The sequence below is a fragment of the Silene latifolia genome, chromosome 10, assembly GCF_048544455.1.
Source record: "Silene latifolia isolate original U9 population chromosome 10, ASM4854445v1, whole genome shotgun sequence".
NCBI lineage: Eukaryota > Viridiplantae > Streptophyta > Magnoliopsida > Caryophyllales > Caryophyllaceae > Silene > Silene latifolia.
Window position 1 is genome coordinate 38,640,661 of NC_133535.1, and position 25,243 is coordinate 38,665,903.

At 35.7% G+C, this 25,243-nt stretch overlaps 2 protein-coding genes and 1 long non-coding RNA gene across 4 annotated transcripts; 1 reads left to right on the forward strand and 2 right to left on the reverse strand.

Moving 5' to 3' along the window:
• The first annotated feature begins 1,858 nt into the window (after positions 1-1,858).
• Positions 1,859-5,296, forward strand: LOC141605528 (uncharacterized). The gene is made up of 2 exons (XM_074424343.1): positions 1,859-4,655; positions 4,828-5,296. Exons 1-2 carry the CDS (start codon positions 2,159-2,161, stop codon positions 5,121-5,123), a joined length of 2,793 nt encoding a protein of 930 aa, XP_074280444.1. The 5' UTR covers positions 1,859-2,158; the 3' UTR covers positions 5,124-5,296.
• A 408-nt stretch (positions 5,297-5,704) lies between these two features.
• Positions 5,705-9,259, reverse strand: LOC141605529 (uncharacterized). Of its 2 annotated transcripts, none has more exons than XM_074424345.1 (5): positions 8,974-9,259; positions 7,652-7,876; positions 7,134-7,372; positions 6,508-6,656; positions 5,705-6,321 (listed from the first exon to the last, which is right to left on the reverse strand). In XM_074424345.1, exons 2-5 carry the CDS (start codon positions 7,831-7,833, stop codon positions 6,085-6,087), a joined length of 807 nt encoding a protein of 268 aa, XP_074280446.1. In that variant the 5' UTR covers positions 7,834-7,876; positions 8,974-9,259; the 3' UTR covers positions 5,705-6,084. The 2 variants fall into 2 exon arrangements, with proteins under 2 accessions (XP_074280446.1, XP_074280445.1); XM_074424344.1 differs by having other exon boundaries at positions 7,652-7,865; positions 8,974-9,057.
• Positions 9,260-11,817: 2,558 nt separating this feature from the next.
• Positions 11,818-25,129, reverse strand: LOC141605531 (uncharacterized). The gene is made up of 5 exons (XR_012526377.1): positions 23,017-25,129; positions 20,300-20,424; positions 13,863-16,452; positions 13,719-13,762; positions 11,818-12,271 (listed from the first exon to the last, which is right to left on the reverse strand). It is a non-coding gene; the product is annotated as an uncharacterized LOC141605531 (long non-coding RNA).
• Positions 25,130-25,243: the final 114 nt, after the last annotated feature.

Consider the following 25,243-nt stretch of genomic DNA (forward strand, 5'->3'; position numbering starts at 1 on the left):
ATTTGGTTAAAAGATTTGACTTTCCATATCTATCAACTACGAGTTTTTTTTTTCCCACATTAAAGATGTCGTGAAGATAATGTGTAATTTTAAAATAAAAACAAGCAAATTACCGTTTCCAAATTCATAATTAAAAGAGAAACAATCAAAGGTTGTTACAGTCTCTCGAAAATGTATGCTAATTTGTTTTTTGGGTCATAAAATCCCATTAAGCATTAGTGAATATTATATGAATAAAACCTTGAATTGGGGGAAGTTGCATAGAGAATAAGAATGGTGGGAATCTTAAAACCAGAGAATCATGAAGAAAAGCAAATTGCAATAATAATGTGGTGGAATTGATGATTGGTCCATCCCCTAAAGCATCTCATTTATGACACTAAACGGATTTCACCCATACACTTTACTCTTCCCTTTTATTTTGGGTATTTACTTTACTTTACTTTCCCTTCCTTCTTATCTTCACTGTTTTTTTCCTCTCTACTTTATTATTCACTTATTCTCCATTTCAAGCAGTGAAAGTCAGTTTCCCCAGTTGCTCACTCCCCACCATTACCATTGTCCCTTCATTTTCGCTCTTTTTACTGCTACTATATACTAACCGTCTTGCTTGTCATCTTGTGACCTTTCAAGCTCTCACAGCCTCCCAGTCACTTGCCCTCTCACTTACTTCTTGTGAGAGAGGTTATAAGCCTGTGACGGAATAATGCCGTCACAAATGAGAATCTGTGTTTAATTTTACCAAATGATATTCTATAAAATTATTGCACAACATACAACAATTTTGTATTAGTTTATGCAGCTTATTTGATGATAGCATTAAGTAACATATAACTTGATGCTCATATAGTTGTATAAGTATCAAAATGTAGTTGTAAATTATCCAATCATTTTCGAAAATGTCTTAGCCTAACGATTAAGACAAAAGTATCATGATAATAGATCACACGTATTCCCTTCCTCTCAAGATATGGTCACGCGCCTCATTTAAGACCCAAAAACATTATATAAGCATCTTATTTGAAAATGTGATTAGTTTTAACATAGTGGTTTATTTTTACTACCACTTCTCATTTTTTTTGATATTAATATATTTCCTCTTTTGTTTTTTCCCTTGCTCCCTTATTTATTTTAGTTTTGTCCCTAGTTCTCGGGCGTTTTTTCTGGTGCAATCCGACAAAATGTGAATATTATATTGTACATTTTGATTAGCTAGTTTGACCTAGTTTGCATTAGAGGACCAAACACATTTGGTGTTAGAAAGTTGGTCTTTTAATATTCCTGCAAAAACAATACTTACTTTCTGTTAGACATATCTTCTTATTCTCCGAGTCTATTGTGATAATATTGAGCAAACTAATTATTGATACGATAGGATTTTGGAAAAGATTGGATTAGACTAATACTTCAATAGTCCATGTTATATTATTAACGAGTTCATAAAAAAATAAATAAGACGCTTTTTTTTTAAAACTATAACTTCTTTGTGGGGTAATGTTTAAGTTGTGAACTTTAATTGGATAAACTCTTTCTTTCTTTCTTTTTTTCCCTTTTTGTCAATAATCAATATACATTTGTTAAGCCCAAATGTATTTATTAGTCAAATAAATCCACAAAGATACAGAATTCCTTGAAATCTAGTAATGATTTGTGGCAGACAAAATCAGTGTTAAAGGCAAGAAAAGAGGTTAATCATGTATCTACTTTATACTTAATCACCTAACTAATCACAATAAATCTATTGTATAACATCTCTGGTCCCCCCCTTCTTATTCCCTTCTTCAACACTCTTTGCTAAATTTTTGTTTATGATAGAGATAGATACAGTCGTCTTAAATAAGAAATCGGTCAAATAGATAAATGTGATAAAAACCTTGATGTATAGGGGATGACAAACTCATATTCCATTTATTTGTGGAGTGGTATTTGACCCGTTTTACACTTATGACGGATACGGCCGTCTTTAAGGAGACCGACTTGTAATAATGTATATTTATTTCTCTGTTCCCCATGCAATATGATGCCATGATTCTTTACTTCCAGTGTTCCGCATAACATTACTTTTAACTCATTTTCATTAAACCAAAATTGGGCCTCACTCACTCACTCACTCTCTACATTTACTCTTTTCAATATTGCATTTCTGCTCCAAATTCCAATGGAGTTGTTCATATATCCAAGTTCAATTTGTTTAAACCTTGTTGTATTTGCTTCTATTGCTATCCCAGTAGTATTAGGGGCATCTGATGTGTATTCTGATGCTCTTCTAAGCTTAAAATCTGAGCTTGTTGATCACTACAATGGGTTGGGAGACTGGTTTTTGCCTTCTGGAGAAGACCCAACTGCTGCAATTGCAGCTTGTTCATGGTCTGCTGTTTCCTGCAACAATAACTCTACTATGGTCATTGGGTTGGACCTCTCAGGTAGAGGTCTTTCTGGTCAACTTTCTGGGAAACACCTTGATGTTTTTGATGATCTTGTCACCCTTAATCTTAGCCATAATCAGTTTTCAGGACCGTTTCCGGTTTCCGTCTTTAATTTGACAAATTTGAGAAGCTTGGATATCAGTAGAAACAGTTTTGCAGGTCATTTCCCAAATGGGGTTTCTGGGTTGAAGAAGCTGGTTGTGCTTAATGCTTTCAGCAACAGTTTTTCAGGTACATTGCCTGTTCAAGTTTCAGAGATTGAGTCACTCAAAGTTGTCAACTTTGCTGGGAGTTACTTCAGTGGGTCAATTCCTGAAGAATATGGTAATTTTAAGAATTTACAGTTCATCCAATTGGCTGGTAATTTGTTGGGAGGTGAAATTCCTCCTGATTTAGGCAAACTTCAAACACTCACTCATATGGAAATTGGTTATAATTCTTACCAAGGAGGCATTCCTTGGCAAATTAGTAATATGAGTGAACTTGAGTACCTTGATATTGCTGGTGCTAATCTCTCAGGTGTAATTCCTAAACAGTTTAGCAATCTGACGAAACTCGAATCGCTTTTCCTTTTCAGAAACCAAATTGATGGGTTGCTTCCTAAAGAGTTGAGCAAATTAGTTTCTCTAAAAAGCTTGGATCTTTCTGACAACTTTATATCTGGAGGAATTCCAGAGAGCTTTTCAGAGTTAAAGAATCTTAGTTTGCTCAGCCTTATGTACAATGAAATGGGTGGGACTATTCCTCAGGCTATAGCTCAACTTCCTAAGTTGGAAACTCTATTAATTTGGAGTAACGCCTTTACTGGTTCACTTCCACATAACTTGGGTATTAACTCAAAACTGCAAATTTTAGATGTTTCAACTAACAATTTCAACGGTAGCATACCGCCTAATTTATGTGCTAATGGCATGCTCTCAAAGCTCATATTGTTCTCCAATTTTTTCACTGGTGAGCTCCCTCTTTTCCTCTCTAATTGCCCTTCTCTTGTTCGTATTCGTTTCGAAGACAATTCACTCACAGGCCCTATTTCATTGGACTTTACTAGTCTTCCTGATATCTCATACGTTGATTTATCTAGAAACAGTTTCACTGGTGGCGTACCTGAGGGTATTACTCTTGGTTCTAAACTCGAGTACTTCAATGTTTCTGATAATTTAGAGCTTGGAGGCGTTCTTCCTCCAAAAATATGGTCTTTGCCCGCTCTTCAGAATTTCTCAGCATCTTCCTGTAACATATCAGGCAATATTCCACCTTTTGAATCATGTAAATCTCTCAATGTTGTAGAACTTAGCTTAAACCACTTCTCTGGGGATGTTCCAGAGAGCATTTCAGAATGCCAGTATCTAAGTTCTGTGGACTTGTCTCATAATAATCTAAGCGGTTCAATCCCAAAAGAATTAGGACGTTCTTCGAGCTTGCAACTGCTGAATGTGTCCTTCAATGATATATCTGGTTCAATCCCAGAAAGTAATAATTTTAAGTTGATGGAAGACAGTGCTTTTCTAGGGAACCCTAAGCTATGTGGGGCGCCATTGATTCCATGCTTGAATTCAAAGAAAGTACAGGCAGAGTTTTTGTGGGTACTGATACTTTGTGTGACGGTTGTTGCTTTCATAGCACTTGCTATTTTTGGGATATGCTATGTCCAGAAAGTGAGGAAAAAAGGGCAATGGAAAATGGTGTCTTTTGATGGGTTGCCTAACTTTACGGCAGATGATGTCTTGAAGAGCTTCAATTCGACAGAGTTCATGGAGACGATGCCATATCCATTGACATCATCTCCAGCCTGCAAAATCACACTGCCGACAGGAATTACAGTTTTAGTAAAGAAGATTGAGTTGAGTCCGGAGAAAATGGATGTTATGGAAGAGTTCATTGTCCGATTAGGCAACACGAGGCATAAGAATCTCATTAGGCTGCTTGGTTATTGCTACAACAAGGATCTTTTGTATCTTCTGTATGATTTCTCACCGAAAGGCAACTTGGCCGAAAAGATAAGCTTGGAACTTGATTGGGCATCCAAGTATAAGATTGTATTAGGCATTGCAAAGGGGCTTTGTTTCCTTCATCATAATTGTCATCCTGCAATTCCGCATGGCGATGTCAGGACAAGCAACGTAGTTTTTGAGGAGTCCATGGAGCCTAAGCTTGCTGAATTTGGTTTTCGCTATTTGATGCAGCTTAATAAAGGTTCTATTGCATCAACATTCTCCAAAATGCAAGGAGGTATGATTTTCAAATCTCTTTGGTTTCGTTAAGTACCCACTCATCAGTCACAAACTTTGTATAAGCCAAATTAGAAGTATGAAGTAACTTAATTAGTGTTGGTAGTTGAGATTAGCGGATAAGGAACTCTCATAACGATTATTATCATTGACATTCTGCCCTGTTAATGCAGGTCAATATAACACAATTAAGGAAGAATTATCCACAGACATCTTCAATTATGGAGAGATTATCTTGGAAATGTTGACAAACGGAAGGGCAAAAAATGTGCGTAAGAGCGCTCATAGCAAGACGAGAGAAGATGTACTAGAAGAGGTATGCAAGGAAATCGGAGTTGGAAAACAGAATCCCTGGAGGAAGGATATAGATTTGCTGCTTCAAGTTGCTCTACTTTGCATCAACAACAGTCCGTCTGACCGGCCATCAATCGAAGTTGTCTTGAAGCTTTTATCAAATTCCAATCATTGAAAATAAATTTATACAGAGTGTATTATTATCAGAAAGCTGCAGAGATGGTGTATGAAAAGTTGATAGCCATCATACCAGCAGCTAAGAAAACTACAGAGATTCTGTTGCATTTAGCATTCCCTTGTTTGTAAACTTTGGCATTAGATAAATGAAATTCATTTGCTTTGTGTGTACAATCATTTGCAGAAATGAGATATTTTAGTCTATGCTTTCTTCACCAATTTCTGTTATTAGGTTGAAAGTTCATTTGCTATATTTTGTATAATTGAATGTTTACATCCGTTTTCGTCTGAGTTACGTACTTCGGTTTCTGTAAATCAGGTTATAGTATAATGTAGCTTGTAAAGATTTTGAAGGGTATCAAATTCACGACCTTACTTGAGCAGTACTCGCAGATTTATGGGGTAGTGACCTCGTACATAAATTTTATGTGCTTTTGAGTCGGGTTTTCTTATGCCGTTTTCATGCTATTGTAGTTTAGTGCGTGGGAGAAAAGTATACTTGTAAAAGAAAAGAAATAGCATCAGTTTAGATGCTACTCTTGCAACATTTGTTGATTTTATAATCTTTTTAAGGGAACATAAAATGCCAAAACTATACCCCTTTGCTGTCATTGAAATATTCACCAAGAAGAGGTACAAAAAGCTTCAATGATTATACAGTATGTGTATGCTACTGTGAATTAATAAAATCAGGAGCAGTTCCAAAATCTGCGAGTTTGCCAACAATTTTTGCTACCGCTCCAAATAATTAGCTGCTGGGTAAGGGCACGGCCCGGTACACTCAACGACCAGCATACAATTGTCTTAAGTGATAAACCGGAAACTCGAGTCCTGAAATTAGGATATCGCTTTGGTCTTACTCAGGAAAGAGCATACTGCATCAATAAATCAGGTAATAATGTGCCATCTGCAAGCAATTGGCTACATATATCCCCCTGCTTTCGTAACAAACGGGCCTTTCACAATGACTGCTTTAGTAAGACCTCAGGTTTGTCAAGAACTGCATCTTCCAGCTCCCGTGAAGTCAAAATCCTAGACGAGGGAGTAAAACTCGCAGTGGTAGAAGACGCAATAGAATCCGGTGAGATGGATTTCAATGAAAAATGGAGTTCAGCTGCCTTGGCAGTTCTCTCAATAAAAGCTGGTCTTGGTAGAATCTCTTTCATTCGGCAAATAAAGTCTGAATGATTCCTTGCCTGAACACAAAATAAATTTTCATTTAAAAGGGTTAAGTTTTACTTGGCATTTAATGACACCTAGCTGATGCCTAGCTTGACAAGGTAAGAAATTAAATGTTCCAAATGCAGAAACTGCATTATTCCAAGAGCGCATATGCTTCATGACTATTAAAGATACAAAGAGATACGGAGTAGTTAACATACCAGCCGATAATCAGGCGCACGCTTAGGATTCTTCAAGTACGTCATATTTCTATCATCATAGTCCCAAAGAAAAGATGTGTGGTGGATCCATCGGTTTTTGGTGATGGACTGGGCATTCCCTCCAAACTTTCGATTGCCAAAAACATAATCTATGACAAAAAGGACCGTACAAAATCTGTTAAACACAGCTTGGAAAACACCAGGCTCCAAGAAACCCATTCATAAATTTTCTTTTTCCTTTTTTTGTGAGGGGTAAGAAGAAGACTGCCTGTAAGAGGCAGCCAAAAAAACAGAGGAAAATACCTGTTTAAAGCGTGACGATTTCGACCAGTCATTTAAGAAATTAAAAATGGTGCCGACTGCCGAGCTGGGATAAATTTCAAAAGCTATGCTTTCTTATTTTATACTCCCTCCGTTTCAAAAATACTTCCGTATTCGTATGCATACACGAATTAAGTAGAAGCAGAAATACTCTATATTTGTGTTTTTGACTTTTTGTTCCTTGAAGGTGCAAAAACATAACAAAGCACAACTATCAGTATGTTCACGACTACGGAAACTATTTCTCTACCAGAACAAGTAGACTCATTCAACCTCCTCGTTAACAAGAAGTTCAAATTTCGTACCATTTTCACGTAGCTTGAAATCACCAGCTTCACGAAAGACTTCATCATATAGCAGACTCGTCCAAGCCATAATTGGCTGCGGGTATGGTTGTAAACCAATTATAGCATCCTTGTTGCATATAAAAGAGACAAACACAGTTCCATGATCCACAATTACGGTGCCTCCCCCAGTGAATCGTCTAATGACAGGAATTTTATCTTGTAAAACTGGTTTAATTTCAAGAAGTTCCGCTGGTTTCCTTTTAAAAAAACAAAAAACAATCAGCTTGTCAGAATTTGACATTTAAGTGATAGACACCCAGGAAATACAAGTATCGATTCTCGAAAGACATCACACCCTACTGAAGGACATAACAACACATGAAGCCACAATACGAACTTGTCAACATTTTCCCCAGAAGCAGCAAAGTTCATCGACCAAAGTAAGAGATTAAAAAATATCATCATTGAACGTAATTACCATTGATGGGAACTAATAGCGAATGCAACTCTAGTAGTTTAATCGATGAATGACTAACCCAGAAACGCCCATGACAATGGTAGGATCATTGGTACCGTCATTGATGATGCACCAGTTATCTGATGATGTACGAAGCAGCCTTTCTTCTAAATGTAGCTGTTGCAGTATAGGTATTCTGTTTAACATCACCAAATTCATTGATGGAAGGGTAATGACGTTTCTGAGTTGTGAAATAGTCATTAAAAAGCTCAGAATCACCTTGCTGCCCAATTCTTTGACGATCCTTAAATGAAATGGCGGTAAGATTTCAGATATGGAAATAAAAGTCTGAGATTAATGTGTGATGAACAGAAGCAGAAGATTAAGAAGCTAATATGAAAAACATAGAATCTTAAATTTATGGTGAATTTTTCGCTGCAGAGTAGTCAGAGATCAATTTGAAAAATAATGGGACAGTAAAAGTTGAGTTGTGGGTGAGTAAAAGTCTTGACTCTATTGATTCCACAAAAACATAATGTTTGTTCCGGCAAGCAAATTCCAAATGAAAGTTATGGTATAGTGTGGTTGGCTCCACAGTTAGATGATCACGGTAAATCATGAAAAGTAACACCAGTTATACATTGTGTGTCACAACATGACCAGAGACGATAATAACAGAAAAATTGATCAAAATATTTCAGTGAAAGCATGAAAGGACAGAGAGCATATTGTGTCTTCCAGTTGTAAAATATGAATAACCCTCAAATACAATTAGAAGCAATCATAATTGCAAGAAAGCTTATAAAGAAAGCATCAACAGTCGTCAGAACAGCAATAGCACGTGATACACTAGCAAGTTAACAGCATAAAACATAAAGAGTGAAAGGAAAGTCGTAATAAGTGAGACCACGATATCAAGTATAATGAGCACAAATTTAAAGACCAGGTCGGAATGCGATTAAATTAATCAAAGCTATGAATCCATCATGTACACCCATCCCACACAGAACAACCTCCGCTGATTGAGTTTGATATGAGCAAAACTTAAGGCATATCTTAAAAGCATTAAAAACAGCGAGTGGTACTCCGAACATGGCGAGTAACGCCACACTACGCCATGGACATCAAAACCTTAAACTTGAATGGGACAGACTGAATAGAAGTCTGACCCTTAGCACATAAAACCAAGAATATGGATACAATGTAGTTTGAAAAAACAAATTGATGGCGTTTATCTTAACAAAACAATCACAACCCTAAAATGAATGAATAAATTGTGCAAAAATCAATCCAATTGACGCCCTAAAATCAATGACAAAACTAAAATACAAGAGCTAAAGGAAATGAATGAGAAATTGGATCATCATAATTTTGAAAAGAGTTGGGTTAGCATTGGTTTACCTGAGAGTTGAATTGTCGTCGTCGGTGAATGGGGAAGGTTTTTGGCGACGGAGAAGAAAGAAGGCAATTGGAGCAACGACGTTCGTGGTCGGCGAGATTATGTGCCGACACAGGGCTGGGTGGTCGACGATGGTGGTTGGCGATGGGCGAGGGGGCTGGGGTTGGAGGAATGGTGGCCGGAGCAAGGGGTAGAGGAGGGTGGGTGTCCAGGCAGAAGGGGTGTCGGGCTCTGATTGAGATTTTTTAGCTTTTTTAATTTATATTTTGTATAATTTTTAGTAAAACATTGTGTTTTACCCCCTATTATGTTACATTTTTTTACAAATTACCACCTAATATGTTAACTTTACAAATAACCACCTAATTTTTATGTTTTTCACCACCATTATCACCTATTTAACATTCTTGTGACGGTTTTGTGTACTTATCGACCCGATTTCATTTTAACGACTTTCGAATATTTACAATGTCCAATCTACCCTTACCTTTTTACATACACTCAATCCCTTACTTAATTAACTTCGTCATCTTGAATCCTACTGAAATAAAAAACCCCATAATCAAGAACAATCGTCACTTTGCTCATATCTTCAATTGAGTACCTAGGTTCTTCCTCATCTTCTGGGCAACTTCGGCTTTGTTTCCTCCCTTTTTTTTCCGAATCAGTTCTTCAATTACGCTTCTTATGTGTTCATTTTTGTTGTTAATTCCCCCTACTACTAAGAGAATAAAATTTCTCTTAGTTTTCCCTCCAAAAAACATCTAGCTAAATAAGGTAATAAATAAAATTTTCTTTCATTACATTATTATCTTTCAATGAATATATTCTTATAAATAAACTCTAAATTTTTAAATAAATTCATAATTATGATTTTTTCATTAAAATAAAATAAAATTGATATTAAACTATAAAGTATAAGTTGCTAAATTTTTCGTAATGCAATAATTATTACTATAGAGAATAACTTGACACGTGCTTACTATTAGCTTCATGACAAAAAACATTCACTAAAAAAAATTCACAACTTAAATAAATTTTTTTATTAGTTTTCCATTTCAATTTTTTTCTTTCATATCAAAATACAATGGAGTGAACTGATAAATATTAATGAGGTGCAAATTTAAAAAGTATAAATCTTTCTCTATATACTAAGAGAATACAACTTCTCTAAAGTTTCCCTCCAAAATGCTCAAACTTATATATGAAAACAAATTAGATTTTCATTTATTAAACTAATTTTCCATTTAAAATAATTTATACATAAAATCTGTATCTCCAATTATTAACTTCGTGACGAAAAAAGAATTTCTTTAAAATAATTTGATGTAGTTAAAATATTTTCATAAAAAACACAATTCATGAAATTATTCAATTCTTTTGATTATTTTTAATACTCCGTATTAGTTATTTTTTATAAAAATTCCTGAGATATAAATCTAAATTCTGTAACTAAACTAAAAATTAAAATGCCTATATTTACCGCGCATTTGCGCGAGATCTACACTAGTTGTTTACAATTGTATTGTTTTCTCTTTTCTGAATTTCTGGGTTATGTGCTCATGTTTGTTCTTCAGTTAAGTTTCCCTTTTAATCCAATTATTTTTGGGTTTTGTATCCATGTTTGTTTTTCAGTTAAAGTTCCCTTTTAGATTCATGGTAATTAATTTCAGCAAAGTAGGTATTTTACATGAATTTCTACACTTATTGAGGCATAATGTCGTCAAATTTCGATTAATTGACATCGGACAGATGATAATCGTCTATTGCAAGCTACCAGGAAGAACGATTGCAAAAACCCAGATGTGGTGTCCTTGGAACGCGGAAATAATTAATGGTGGTGGAAGAGTAGAAGAGGAATTAACCCGAAATTCTAGGGTTGTAGTGTTTTTTTTTTTTTTTTAGGAAATAGGGTTCTAGTGTTAATGGTGAAGAAAGAGGGAAAAATATATATCCATATAGATTTTATTTAACCCGTCATAGGGTTGTGATGGACGAGAGTTGCATTTTGCAAACTTGTAATCATTTGGAAGTCAAATAATTATGAGATGATCTAACGTCATTACTAGATGACATTTGGTGATTCACACAATTTGTAATGAACTTGTGTTGCGGCCTAGTTGCTAAAGTGGCCAACCCAACCCATATCCAAACCAAATAAGCATGGATATGACCCAGCCGGCCAGCCGTTCCAATGTGACCCCGACCTCAGTTAAAATTTACTACCATGAACTGACCTAATAACACGTGAAGCACAACCGAATTTGATTGATCTAGTTCAACCTAATCCAAACCCTAATGCAAGCATACACAAATTAATCTGACCAAAACCAGAATTATCTATTGCCTATTCTTCGGAGGGCCTAACTCATGTCTTAGTACTAAGATTAAAGTTGATGCGAGTTGGTGTAATTCCTATGACGCAGCTATAGGTTGGGTTGCTTTTGGTAGGGAAGGCGTTTTATTCGAAGGGGGTATTAAGACAAGGGCAGAATCAGCTTTGCAAGCGGAGGCATTGGGTATCCGTAAAGCCCTAGTGTGGGCGCGTGATAATGGACAATTTCATCTCGAGGTTGCAACAGACTGCCTTCAACTGGTAAATCAAATTGCGGGGCTTGAACTTGGACATCACCTTATCCAAGGGATCCTTGAAGACATTTTTCTTATGTTTTCATCATTTCATTGTTTATGTTATAGTTATGTTCCAAGGGGCTTAAATAAGATTGCTCATGGCCTCGCACAAAGGGCCATGAGAATGTAGGACACCTTTTTTTACTGCTTCCAAAAAAAAAAAAAAAAAAAAAAAAAAAAAAAAAAAAAAAAAAAAAAATCTATTGCCTATTCTGAGAAAATGGGTCTTCGCTTTCTTTGGAAAAGGATGTACATTCCTTGCACGTTATACCACCGTACACAACTAAAAAATATACTCCGTAGTATAGAGGAGAAAACAAATCTATACAAAGAAGGAAGTGAGTAACAAGTCATATCATAATTCATAAGTTGAGAAATACTTACATTCAACAAACTTTATACAGTATTCAACTTTACTTGAATAATATTACAACTAGTGGAGACATCTCTAATGATGTTCCTCCAATTAATTCCGTAATGCTGGCAACAAATAACTGCCAATAAAGCAAAAGAACAAAACAATATACATGCCTACATCCCCTCTCAAAACCTTGAGAACTTGTTAAAACAATTGAAGAATCGGACCATCTGGACGAACAAAGTCGAAACCAAAATCAGAAGCCGTTGCTGAACGAGTTCGCTGGTTGGAACTCGGGAAATCAGAAGGATCTGCGAGAAAGATGACCGAGTTGATGAAGAGATAAACCATGGTTGTAATAGGAATCATATTTCAGAATTCAGTGTAGAAAATCAAGTATATAAAAGCTTGGTTTGCTTGTTGATGGTAAACTACTGAATTATTATGCCACCCTTAGCCTACTATTCAGCTCAAATGTCTTTTTATAAGTCTTAAACAGCATCTTTCTTAGATAAAGTACAACAATAATTATAATACAATACTGTTAAAAGAGTATTATATTCATTGCTTTGCTTTCAAGGCTTGCTTGTGCTACTTTTAATTAAAGTTAAAGAGTAAGAGGTGAATTTGTGATTATTCATCTAGCACAATCATTATTTATTTATTATTTATTACAAAGGAATCAATACCCAATAATTCAATAGCAGGTAAGGTGTAACCACTACTGGTATTTTTATTATACTATACTATTTGAGATATCAAATAAGCGAAAAGAATTAGTATGAATAACAGAATAAACAGCAAGGTCTGCAACGGATTAAGGAGACCTTAAAATAAACCGCAACGTATACAACCGCCACAAGGTCGGCAAAAAAAACAAAGTCAACTCTAAGAATGATTAAAATCAGTAAAGAAAATTAGCAGAAGCAGTGATCTGTTTTTTTTTGGTACGCAGTGATCTGTTGTTTGTAGTAGCAAAACATCATTAATAAATGCACATCGAATGATTTTCTGAAATTACAAAAGATACATCCCCTTCAGTCTGTGTATGTCAAGTTTATGATGTGAGGTGGGTATTTTAACATGTGACAAATTCTTCATCGTATAAATATGTCAAAATTTCGTTAATATATCTATCGAATATCATTAAGGTGACATGAGCACACCTAAAGAAGATGGAGTGATGGACCAAAAGAAAATTAAAGTGGATACCTATACCTCACTTTGTTTTTTTTTGTTTTTTAATTCTTAATATATACTCTGTTCCATTCATTTGTTTGAGACAAAAAAATGGAACAACAACAACAACAACATTACCCCAGTGCCAAAATGGCTCCCGCAAATTGCGGGGTAAGGGGGGGTCGGATGTACGCAGCCTTACCCTTGTGTTAGCAACACAAAGAGGCTGTTTTCGAGTGACCCAAGATGAAAATTGCGTCGAGAACTGCATCGAACGACCACTACTTCACAAGAGAAAGAAGAGCAGCCACTTTAGTGAGTCATTTTGCTTTATTCCATCATAATCCAGAACCAAAGAGTAATGAATATTTGGCTTCATTGGAAATATGGAAAAAAGACAAAAAAATGGAACGTTTTCAAGAAAATGAACACATTTAACTCTACAACGATGCCCATTAGTTTTACGACTATATTGAGCAGGTAAGCCAACTTTGGATTATTTTCGGTGCGAACTTGAGATTATTTCTATTAATCCATCAAAGCAATTTGAAAAAACGTGGATAGGAACAAGTTACTCACCAATAATAATAAAAGCATGTGGTGCCTGAGAGTTCCAGTCAAAACTACAAGCCAAAAACATGAAAAGAATTGTCAGATAAAAACTCACTGCAAGAGAAGTCCATTACAATATTTTCAAAAAGGAAGCTGAAATCATAGTATTACATCTCGGGTTTCGGTCACGGACTCACGGTTGTAGTATCACTTGTCGTGGCCTAATCTCACTAAATGCAGCCAATATTGCCTTAAAATGGGGAGAAATGCCGTTGCCATAACCTCCAAAACCTTGATAACTCAGTCATAAATGGGGGTTGCGGGTGCAATTCAAATTCATGGGTACAATTCTGGTCCCAGGAACAATCCGGATTAAAAAGGACGAGGAACTTTTCGAATATAGAAATTAAAAAGGACGAAGAATCAAGGCAAAACATGCCACTGATAAGCAAAATAAGATCATGTACAAACATGAACACAAATTCGCAAATACGGATCTTGTACAGTGTACAACGACCTTATAATAACTTATGCACCTCATTTATTACTATTATTATGAGCACAAAATCTCATTTGTGACGGCACGTATCCGTCACTTCGGAGTGACGGATACCATTTTCCCTCACAAATGACCTAAATAGAGGAGAGAGGGAAGCACATGGGGGTGCCCCCACCTTGTCCCCCCTATCCGTTTTGTGAGTGGCATTATCCGTCACTTGCTTCGACCCGTAAAAAGCAAGACTAATTGTATTATGAGACAGTTGGATACCGTACGACAGCTTTATAGAGATCAGCAAGTCCATCAACTAAATTACAGAGATCACCAATATCATAAGGCCTCCTGAGGACTGGGTGTGTCTCCTTTAGCTTTCTTTGATACAATGCACATGACGTGCGTTATCCACTCACATCAATAAAAAAGAAAAGTTTAGCCATTATTCTTTACTCCATTAATCCATAACCAACACGTTTTGGGGCTTAGATTTCATTCTATCGTCTTCCCTGACCAGTTTTGGCTTTATTCTATCTTATTGTATCAATAGACTGCTATTTCATCAAAAAATAACAACGCGGCAATTTGGTGAGCTATTTTTGCTATATTTCATCACATTGCAATACCAAAGATTAGAATACGAAGTCTTTTTTAACTTTTATTGAAAATTGAAATCCATACACGATACATTATAGGAATGAGGATGCATATACAGACAAGGAAAAGAGATAACTGAGCATACCAAGAAGTGACCAAAGAACAAAATACTTCATTGAAAAAAAATTATACAGTATTCAATTTACACAGCTTAAAATTAGCAGAGACGTCCCTAATTTCGGAGGCTTTATTAAAAGAAACGACGAATCGGGCCATATGAACGAACAACTCCGACATCATAATCAGAAACGGTATCCCGAGTATGATAGCCCGGACTCTGGAAATCGGATGGATTAGCAAGGAAGATGACTGAGGTGACGAAGAGATAAACTAGGGTTGTAATTGGTACCATGCTTTAAGATGCCAGCCAACCTTGTATGTATGAACACAAGAATAAATGGATAGTTTGGCTTGTTAGTTGTTAGTATGGAATAGTATTGATTACCTCAACGGTATTTTTTATAGGGTGCCATAGAAAGAACAAGTTAGAAATGGTAGCATAATAAATTGTTAGTACTATATTCATTGCTTTGCTTTCAAGTCTTAAACTGGTTTTAATTACAGTTAGACTTTTAGAGGACATGATTATTTATTACAAGGAATCTGAACCTGATAATTGAATAGCAGGCCATAACTACAGCTATACTTGTAAAGTCGGCAAAACTGCAAATGTCAACCAAAAGACTTAATTAAAAAAAACCATTCAACAGTAGCAAATTGCTATAATCTTTTAGCCATTCCAACTCCTTATAATTGTAGGAGTACGTCTTGGGCCCCAAAAGCGTCCGAAATGGCCAAGACTGGAGAAGAGAGGAGCAGCAAGAGACTCTAATTGAATGGAGTTTTGCCAAGAAAATGTTTTAAAGTATGCAAAAAAAAATTCTGACTTGAAATGGGACAAGACTATAAGAGGGTATACTTGAAAATACAACTTATATTTCATTATTTTACCACTATACTTAATCTCCATCGTTTTACCACCAGGTCGAAGCTTACTTGGTAATACCATATATTTAGTGACTGACTTCACATAATCACCCCTAAATGGGAAAGAAACAAAAGATAAATGACAACAAAAGAAAAAATGGCACTTTACACCCTAAACTGTTTTGTCTTTCAGATGAAAAACAAGTCAAATTGGTGTAAGTTTTTTCTTCGAAGCCTAAACGCCCTTGTTGACTATAACAAGAGTCGCGACTATAAACAGACTCGCGGTGGTCCTACATCATATGCATCGGTAATAACAAGAAAAACATGACCTCAATGCCTCAAGGGCTCCCACAAATGGTGAGGTAAGGGAGATTACGATGGAGTAAATCTCGAAGTTTGACTTGATTCCATCATAATCCAAAACCAAATATTAATGTTTCTTGGACTCCATTGGAAATGAAACAATGATAAGCATCAATCCTTAAGGTGTACTGGATCCTTTGTCAAGCTTGGTTCATTAAGCATTTCTAATAAAACAAGATTCAAGTTTCAGAGTCATGAGTTCATTACACAACATACCCTATTACCATCCATGGCTTGAGTTGTTGAATCATAGTCCATAAATGTTCTTGTTGCTCTGTTCTGGGACGTCTGCCCTAGTATAATAGTATGCATGTTTTCCTGCAGAGTGCAAACCATGTTTAAACATACTACTTAGTACTCTATGCCTTGAACATTTCGTCTTATCTCTTCCCTTTCTCGAAAAAAAATCAAAGACTCAACTATTTGCTGCAACAAGTACTTATTGGCATGAAACCGAGATATAATCTAAAACGCAGTAGCCACATCAAGCTAAGTTTGAGAGTCATAAAATCTGACTCTTGTACCCACAGCTCCTACGTTAAGCTTCAATTACATACTGTTAAGTGGTTTGAAAATTTCAACAGGTTATTGACATAGCCACAATGCCCACTATAAGGACAAAGGACACTATTCGTAAGCCTAGTCCAGAACAAGCTTTCTACACAAAAGATATGAGAAAACGGTTGCACCCATGAAATAGGACAAAGTGAAAAACACAAGTTCAAATAATTATACAGCCAGTAGACCAAGGCTACACAGTATAATAAGCTCACTAAGTAATTCGACTGCATAAGACTAACAAATACTTCCAAGAAGAGTCCTCAAAGAATAAAGCTCTGAAGGTTGTTTGTAGCACGGCACTCAATGTTATATCAGTACAACGTCAAACATGAACAATTGAAATCATTTATGTTGAGTCCTCCGCATCGAGATTACAGAAATAGGTGCAAGAGACCGACCCACAAGCAAGTGAGGTTTTATCCTAAAACCAACTGGTGATAGGAGAAGTAGCCCGCTAGCTTATAAACTAGTCTCCCCACTCTAAATCTACCAACACACACACGGGAAGAGACCTTAACAATCTCTCCTTTTCACATGTGTGCTTTGGTGAAACTCCCCCTCACTTGGTGCTACTCCACACCTGATGCAACCCTACATCAGCCCAACCAGGTTACTGCGCACGATGCTACTCTGCATCTCTAGTTAACCAAGGGAGTGAGCCCAGCAATGGTGGTGCTACTAATCTGCAACCACGGTGCTATTCCGCATCATCTTGAGCATCATCACCACATCGCAACTTGTGGTCCCAAGCCGAACAGGCGGCTCTGATCCATGTGTTGAGTCCTCCACAGCGGGCTTATAGAAGTAGGAGACCGGCTCACAAACAAGTGAGGTCTCATCCTATCAAGTGCAGGACTCAACAATTTGTATCTTATATCAATAGCTCAATAACCTTAGCTTTAACATGGCAATTTAACTAACAATAACCGTAGTGGTTGTAAATAAGATGAGCTTCAAGGTTCAGTTATAGGTAAGGGACTTCGTATACACAAAGCTAAGTAAAAGATACGCATGCTTTCGGCAGTAAGATATTGGAGGAGTTGGAGCATTGGTATCATGGTTTTCTATATTCGATCAAAGTATCAAACATTTACGAATATAAAAAATCGTCTCACCTTTTAAAATGTAAAATTTTTACACTGTTGCAAATATAAAGCTTGTAATATTGAACACATAAAAAGCATGTTTACGAGTATTTGACTTAATAGTTGAAGGAAGGTGAAATTTCCCTTTTTGATGAACTATTATACCTTAAAATGGAGTAAAATGAAAAAAAAAAAAAAAAATTGAAAGTGAACAAAGATTTGTAGAAGTCAAACCTTATTTTATTGTATGAAATAATATGGGTTAAGACTTAGTGTGTGTTTGGCCTAGTTTGTAAAAGTGTTTTTGGACTAAAAAACACTTTTTGGCCAAACACATAATTTTTTAAAAGTTAAAAAAAAAATCTCGAAAGCTAAAAATCCATATTTTTGCCCATAAAAATAGAAGCACCAATTTGATGCTTTTACTTTTGAACAACACTTTTAAAAAATTAAGCTTGAAAAACAAAAACTTATTTTTGAGAATTGAGGCCAAACATGCTCTTAAGAGGTATGAAGCTTATTATTTAGTTCACTTTACTCCTTACCTAGTCGTTTGGTTCAACAAGTTGGAATGGAATGGAATGGAGTTTGATAGTATAGTAGTAATGGGTTCTAAATCCATACTTACCTAATCTTGTTTGGTTCACCACAAGTTATAGAAGGGGGAAATGGAGTTTGAATCCAAGGTGGGAGGGTGGGTATGGGATTCCAACGGGTTGGGGTGGAGTTAGAATCCATTGGGTATCTAACTCCATTCCAAATCACCCCAACCAAACACTAGAATGGATTGAACCAAACACCTCCTTAGTAGTTACCATCAAATGTCCCAATCTAATAGAACTGAACTAATTTCATACTCACCCTTCATCTTTAAAAAATAAAAAATAAAGTCTCTCTCTTCCCTCCCTCCAAACACTAGAATGGATTGAACCAAACACCTCCTTAGTTTTTATAGGGAGATTTCATTACTCTTTTAATTGGGGTTTCTCTAATTGTGTGAGAAATGAGAGGGGCATAGTCGAAAAGAGAGGTACAAAATGTATAGGATTTAGCAATTTTTGTGTTGAATTTAACAATTACTAGTGAATCTTCCCTATTATACCAAAAGGAATGTATCATTTGTGATGCACTCGTGCAGAATCCAAATATATCTTTTTTAGTCCTTAACCTTATTCTACGGTATGAAATAATATGGTTATGAATCTTATTATTATATCTCATATTCCACTTTTGCCACATGTCGTAACATTACTCGCAGTGTATAGAAGATTCTATACACCGAGTGTAACCGTAGCCTTTTCGGTTACCATCAGAGGTCCCAATATAATAGAACTAAACTAGTTTCATCAAAATTAAAACATATATTAGTGAATCTTCACTATTATACCAATAGGTATGTATCATTTGTGATGCACTCATGCAGAATCCAAACATATCTTTTTTTTTTATTATTATTTGAAGTAAGATCACACAGGAAAGGAAAATAATTATTACAATCCCTGCGGAAATGGCAGCTAGATCATATTAATCCTCTTGCATATTCCATGGTTGATATTGAATTTTTCATATAAAAAGGAATATCAATTGGTAGTTGTAACATACATAACATAGTCGCTCATACTCCATAGTCCATACAGCCAAATATGAAGCAAGGTGTTTCTTACAAGATGATCACGTTTGCAGTCTTGCTTATCATAGCAGGTTAATTCTTTCACTTATAATTCTCTCTGTTCTTATATAGGTTTTTCATATGTGCCCTTCTCGTATTTTGAGACGCTCTTTTAGCTTTCAAAATTTATGAAAACACACGGAAAAATTAAAATATACACTATTTAAAAGAGTATTTCTGCAACAAATCTGATGCTATGAGTTTAAAATTTTTCACATCGTTTGTTTTTGTCAAGTAGAAAGTCAAATTACTGTATCCAGTTACCCAAACAGGTGAAACTCAAACTATTGTAAGAGAGTAGACCTTTAGTTTTCTACATATCCTAATCAAGTGCTACATTGCAGTGATGGTGCAAACCTTGAGTGCAGAAGCTGAAAACTGTGGTAAAGACGGAGCAAAGTGTAAGAGCGACTTAGACTGCTGTCCGTTCATTTATGAATGTGCAACTGCAGGTTTTTGCATGTTGGGCAACGTCGTAATGAGACGCCCACACAACAAACCCCATCTCCACAATTAATTACATCCTCCTTTACACGATTACATTGTCCGTGTTTAACTTTTATAATAAATGTGTTTCAAGTGTTAACTTCGACCATTAATATTTCAATCGCATGAAGAAATAATATAAAGTTAGCTTAATTCAATTTATTATGAGAACTGTGGTCATATTAAAATTTATAAAAACTTATGGTACAGGTACATGACTTTAAATATTGATTAAAGTGGATATAGTCTACAGATTATATCAAATATGAACAATAAAACTTATTCCATTTTTACTTGCCTTTTGGCAGTATAACTTCGTATAAGAAGATTGAAAGGAAGACAGAATTAAATAGTCTAGAAATACCTTAGTGGACTCGATCTTGATTGGTCCCGATTTTCCTTGTTCAATTTCAAATTTTCAGTCACATTTCCCATGCTGCTTGGGTTCTCTTGACAAAACCTTACAGGGCTTGAGCAATATTATCGACGCTGACATAGATGAAAAGCATGTAATTAGAAATAACAAATAAATCCTCAACGTTTTAACCCATGCAAAACTATGACTTTTGTATTCGTTCCACAAGTTTACGTGCTGATCACAAGGCAATGTCAGATACGAAGTACAACACAATTATCTATCAAGTATGTGTTAGTTTCATAAATCTGCCAATCAACCAGAAAAGGTATCAAATAGATGGTTGATTTCTCTTTACAAGTTAGAAAAGATTCTCATATGAGAATAAGAATCTCATGATTATAAAAATCTCTCATAGTCAAGAGAAAAATGAAATATTAGATCATTGTCGCCATTTTCAAAGAAATAATCTTGAAAATATTTCCTCTTAATTGGTCCCAATATTGTAATGTGTGTTCTTACAGCACATGTTAGAAAATTTTTAAATAAAATATACTTTGTTCACTCCATATAATACAAGGAATAAAATTGTTTAAGTTTTAACTTCAACTATCTACCTATTTAATAAGGTACAAGAGAGGTACAACAACAACCCAAAAAAAAAAAAAAGACATAGTTATTGTATAAGACCGTCGTATCAGACCTTTTCTATAAAAACACTCATTTGTTGATAGTAATACTTAATAAATTGTATAAGACCGTCGTATCAGACCTTTTCTATAAAAACACTCATTTGTTGATAGTAATACTTAATAAATGAGTGTTTAACCAATAAAAGGACCATCTCAGAAAAGAAAAGAAAAAAAAAACTCTCATACGGTAGGACAGTCTTATTCTCTAGTTTGTGTCTCACCATAAGAATTAAGAAGCACATTAGTGTGTGGTGGTCTTTTTGAGAACTGCAATACTTGTGCACTACCTTTCTTATCACCAAGAAATTGTTGTTTGTCCATATTTACAGCGAAATGCACATTATTTAAGTGATCCACCAAGAATTAGGACAACTATCACAAGCTAAATGTCATATACTCCTACCACTAGATACACTAGCACGGTAGCAACACACAAAGCAAATCCCAGAAACCTAAATAAAAAATGTACACAAAATCTAGCCATATACACATCATTTTGTACAAAATACACACAACTGAACCAGAGCAATCCTAATTGCTTATAATAAATTGTTTTCTACAGACGATTCCACTTAAATCCAGATTACTAGCAACACACCACACAAAATGTTATTAAACCTTGTCGATCAATTAAGAAATTCACACAAAAAACATATCATGTCTGTTATTCGGACTCATTTAAAACTACATGTCTATCTGGGGTGTGTGTAAGTACCAGCTATATTATGAAAATTCCTCATGCGAAGCTAAAGTGGCGTGTCTGGGTATCTCACACTTGTACAAGAGGTAATATAAACAGTCTAAGACAAAACTGGTCAATAAGTAACTTAGTAGCTACATTCCCTCCTATTGTGTACCACTAAGCGTAAAGACATATTTATCCAGTCTATAATGCTTAGGACTTGGATGTAGAATAGCTAACTGCACAAAGACCTGAAGTGTCAGCAGTTGAACCATATATCATTCAGTGTCACTACCTCATCTTCAGGACCCCCTTTAACTCTCTATATCTGTACCCAGAATACAAGCTACGGACAGCAAATACAGAAACAATTTTTTTTGTTCCCAACTTTTAGCATAACATATATCTAAAGTATCAGAATCATTTGATTCAAAGATAATATGATATATGGAGTTCAAAGCTCTTGTGAACATCCTTGAAGAGCATATAACTATGTAAAAGCTTACCTCTATTCCAAACTAGAGTGTTTCCAACTACTGCTATTACCACTGAACAAATCTAAGTGTCTGTGTCATAATTGCATACATATTGATCGCAAGGCAATCTAATACAACAAAATTTTCAAGTGCAAGGTAGTTTCATAAGTCTGTCAATCAAGTTAAAAAGGGTATCAAATAGATGTCCTATTTTTCCTCACAAGTTCACACGTTTCAAGATTTTCTACTCGATATAAAACAAGTAATTAAAGTGTTTACGTTTTACCTTCAACATGAAACTATTTAAATAAAGGTAGAGGAACAAGTGAACAACAAAAAATGTGAACCAATGCATTCAATAGGTAGGAGCCTACTCAGCTCTAAAAGATGAATATTAACACAACCTTGCGCCTTACACCGCAAGATTTTAGCTGCAACGACATTGATAAATGCCCTAAACTCTCACCAAATGAAGTACTCCGTAAGTGTGTGCATGTATGTGGTCTTTTTGAGGACTGCAATACTCGTACAGTACACTTTTTTCACCAACAAATTTTTGTTCGTCCATATTTACAGCGAATGCACATTATTTAAGTGATCCACCAAGAATTAGGACAATTATCACATGCTAAGTGGGTCATATACTCCTGCCACCAGACACAAGCAACACGGAAACCTACAATGCAAGTGAACATAATACTCATCTAACAATATACACATGATTTCACAAATATACACACAAAAAGGCCAAAGCAAACCTAGTTGCACATCATAAATTGCTCTCTACGACTGATACCACAGACTTAGAATACCTGGTAAAAACTTCAGTAATTCACACAAAAAGTAAAAAACGTCATCTTATTTACTTAGTCTCACTTGGAAGTATTTGACATTGGTGTGGCGAAGCTCCAGACATTGGCTATACTATGAAAAATACTCAATTCTTTGCCTCTGTTATACCCTTGCGGTGAGACCCTTCCCCGGACCCTTGCTTTGCGGCTTTACGTCAAATAGCTTCACGGCCTTTTTTATCCAGTTTTTTTTAGATAAGTAAGATAATGGAGTATATTAATTAAGGGACACCAAGGGGGGTGACACCCATGTACAAAAGATATAATAGAGGTAGCACCCATCCTACAAGAAGACACGATGGGGGTGAGAGCCATATACAAAAAGACACCCTAAATGTGACACACGTATACAAAATGAGAGGTGGACAATTAAGCTCTAAAACTATCATGTGTAATCTTAGCCAATTTCTAATGCTTAGGAGTTAGAACTTGGATGCAGAATAGCTAAACTGCACACGGACCCAAAGTGTCGGCAATTGAACCATACATCTGATTGTGATGCTACCTCAACTGAAGGACCTCTTTAAGAGTCTACCCAAAGTGCAATGGACAACAAACATGGAATCAAAATTTTATTCTCAGCTATTAGCATAACATAAATCTAAGATACCTGAATCATTTCATTGGAAGATAATGTTATATTCGAGGTTCAAGGCTCTTATGAACATTCATGAAGGGCAGGAGTAATCTGAATCTGTACTAAACTGGAGTATTTTTTACTGGATTTCAATAATAATTATGACTCCGACTACTGCAATTACCAATGAATACCCAATCAAGACTGTATGTGTGGTGTAATATGGACAATCTAGACTAATGATGCCCACTTATTATCCCACATGTTACTGATAGTCCATTTTTGCAGCAAAAGCATATGTACTCTATGCCCAGCCGTGAGATGGACAACACAGTGTGCTTTATTTTAACCACACAATGCAAACTTCAGAATTATAAAACCCACTTTCAACATCAAGAGTGACCATGCCATTCTGATCTCTAAGAATCTTGCAGGAGTACAAATTTTCAAAGTTTGTTTTCTGCAGATCAACCTATCATACAGGAAGGATTATTTAGATTAAATGAAGTTAAATGACAATTGAAAAGATACATAGAAATAAGTCATGATTAAGTGAAAAGGCACGGATCTTTAGAGCCATAGACATGTGCTTACAGCCTTACATATTAAAAGATAACCAACCATTGAAGAAGTCATGTACATAGCCTTACACCTTCGTTGAAAACACAAAGAGGATAGGTTGATTTTGATTACCCAATAGTTAGAATTGGGTCCAGAACTATATCTACCCGCCGTCACTTAAAACATGGAAAGTGTGGACAGGTTTAAAAGGCCATTTAGGTCTTCTGAATGAGTTTTAAAGGTTCCATCTTACAAGTTTCAAAACAAACCAAAATACACTCAATTCCCCTCACTTCCTACCTCGGGATCATCTGACCTAATAATTTTATATGTAGATATAATCGTATAGTATGTAAGAGGTCTTCATTGTGGCCATCTAGACCAGATACTTATGCATTCTACAACTAGCAGGGGAGAATATTAAGACATACTGCTTTTGTTTGACAGGCATGTAGGAAGTAGGATATCAATTAAAAAACACCAAGGGGGCACATACTGAAATGAAATCAATAAAAAATGCCTTGGATTCTCAGCCAAATTAGCAAATCAGTGTATGTTGGCCCTTTCGAGTACTGCCATACTCATGCAATATCCGCTTTTTCACCAACAGATTGTTATGTCCACTTTTACAGCAAATACACAGTATTTAAGTGATCCACCAAGAATTAGGACAAATGAAACATGCGATGTCGACTCAGAAGTCAGAACTAGCTACCAGTCTACCACTAGAAAATGTCAGCACACATTGCAAAGCCTCGGAGATAATTACTCCCTTCGTCCAAGTCAATAGTTATCTATTTGACTTTTTGTGAGCGGATTTCAAACAATGATAACTATTGATTAGGACTGAGGGAGTAAATCATTTAAAGCAAAGCAAACCCAAATTAAACATTGTGCTCTACACATGATCCTCATAACCTATAAGCCCAGCAAACCCAAAAGAAAAAATTCACACCAATTATAATCATCTATGTCTCAAACCCGAAAACAATCCGACCATTGTTGCTTACATTCTGATGGTTGTACCTGCAGGCAGAGCTTGTCCTCCTTGTGCCTCTGAAGTTCTTCTCTGCAAGGATAGGGTTAAATTACATTTAACAAGTTAGTTAAAAAA

Bases quoted from the DNA above. Each gene is read 5' to 3' on its own strand.
- LOC141605528 (XM_074424343.1), top strand. From the start codon at position 2,159: ATGGAGTTGTTCATATATCCAAGTTCAATTTGTTTAAACCTTGTTGTA. The intron at 4,656-4,827 runs GTATGATTTTCA...CTGTTAATGCAG, and splicing joins ATTCTCCAAAATGCAAGGAG to GTCAATATAACACAATTAAG.
- LOC141605529 (XM_074424345.1), bottom strand. From the start codon at position 7,833: ATGACTATTTCACAACTCAGAAACGTCATTACCCTTCCATCAATGAAT. The intron at 6,657-7,133 runs GTACGAAATTTG...TTTTTGTCATAG, and splicing joins TTTCAAGCTACGTGAAAATG to ATTATGTTTTTGGCAATCGA. The intron at 6,322-6,507 runs GTATGTTAACTA...TTTTGTGTTCAG, and splicing joins GTGCGCCTGATTATCGGCTG to GCAAGGAATCATTCAGACTT.